Source organism: Limulus polyphemus, unplaced genomic scaffold (assembly GCF_000517525.1).
Source record: "Limulus polyphemus unplaced genomic scaffold, Limulus_polyphemus-2.1.2 Scaffold1485, whole genome shotgun sequence".
Classification (NCBI taxonomy): Eukaryota; Metazoa; Arthropoda; class Merostomata; order Xiphosura; family Limulidae; genus Limulus; species Limulus polyphemus.
The window spans coordinates 149138-150794 of record NW_013667095.1 but is presented as its reverse complement, the minus strand read 5'-3'; the positions used below and the strand labels follow the sequence as shown (position 1 = coordinate 150794).

Genomic DNA, 1657 nt, shown 5'->3' with positions numbered 1-1657 from the left:
CTGCTAAATTAGGGACGGCTAGCGCAGATAGCCCTCATGTAGCTTTGCGCGAAATCCAAAACAAACAAACTTATAGTGCACTCACGGCCTCAACATGATGTGAACCACAAGCCCACGGATTCACATTTCGGGCACGCCAACTACTGCAGTGGTGGGAAAATAAAGCAAAGAGTAATTAACTATCTTCCTTGCAAGCTGGACAGATGTAAGACGTTTCGTGGATTGTGATGTTTTGAAAAAGTAGTAATTTTTACATAGAAAATATTCTACTGTTACTGTCAGAACGACTTTTATACGCATCTAGATAAACATTCTCTTCTCTCTGAAATGAAGTTAAATATACAGTTTACCTTTGACTCCAGATGGTAATGAAACAACGACTTCGCCAGCCAAGGAACTGTTCTCCTTCACACGATACGTACAGTCTAGAATCATTCTCAACCATCAGCAGCTTCCAAAGACGACGGGGCGGAAGGAGTTCTCTGTGTTCTTTTGTTAACCAGGCTTTCCAAGACCCGGTAAGTGTTAACCAAGCTTTCCAAGACCCGGTAAGTGTTAACCAAACTTTCCAAGACCTGGTAAGTGCTAATCAAACTTTCCAAGACTCTGTAAGTGCTAATCAAACTTTCCAAGACCTGGTAAGTGTTAACCAAACTTTCCAAGGCCCGGCAAGAGTTAGTCAAGGTTTTTAAGACAAGGTAAGTGCCAACCAAACTTTCCAAGACCCAGTAAGTGCTAATCAAACTTTACAAAACTCGGAAAGTGTCAACTAAGCTTTCCAAGACTCTGTAAGTGCTAATCAAACTTTCCAAGACCTGGTAAGTGTTAACCAAACTTTCTAAGACCCGTAAGAGTTATTTAAGGTTTTTATGACAGGGTAAGTGTTAACCAAACTTTTCAAGACTCAGAAAGTGCTAATCAAACTTTCGAAGATCTGGTAAGAGTTAGTCAAGGTTTTTAAGACAGGCTAAGTGTCAAAACCAAACTTTCCAAGATTCGAAAAGTGCGAATTAAGCTTTCCAAGAACCAGTAAATGCTATCCAAGCTTTTCCAGAACCTGCAACTGCTAATCACAATATCGATAGCACGGAAAGTATCAGTTTTCAAGACCTAGTAAATGTTAACCAAACTTTCCAAGACCTAGTTAGTGTTAGTCAAAGTGTTCAAGACACTTATCAACTAAAAATTCCAAGATCACGAAAACATTATTTCTCCTCTTTCTCTATAACTTTTTATATTCTATGTTCAGTTCAACAAACACAAACCATATAACGATGGAAGCTGTATGAATACACTGTGCAAGTGTTTATCACAGTGAAGTTTCAGATGTTTATAAACCAGCATCATAATTACATAATGATGTAACATGTATACATAAATATGTTAGTTGTTTGGAAGTGCAAGTGTTTATCACAGTGAAGTTTCGGATGTTTTGTAAACCAGCATCATAATTACATAATGATGTAACATGTATACATAAGTATGTTAGTTGTTTGGCTTGGAAGTGCAAGTGTTTATCACAGTGAAGTTTCAGATGTTTTGTAAACCAGCATCATAATTACATAATGATGTAACATGTATACATAAATATGTTAGTTGTTTTGGTTGGAAGTGCAAGTGTTTATCACAGTGAAGTTTCAGATGTTTTGTAAACCAG

The 1657-nt window shown here is 37.4% G+C and overlaps 1 protein-coding gene across 3 annotated transcripts in view; it reads left to right on the top strand.

Annotated features, from left to right (window-relative positions):
* LOC106463795 overlaps positions 1-1657 on the top strand; it is a 50090-nt gene that overhangs the window by 17456 nt on the left and 30977 nt on the right. For all 3 annotated transcript variants that reach the window (XM_022391394.1, XM_022391393.1, XM_022391395.1), the window contains exon 6: positions 363-518. In XM_022391394.1, the coding sequence (XP_022247102.1) occupies positions 363-518 (156 nt within the window). The remainder of the gene's footprint in view (positions 1-362; positions 519-1657) is intronic.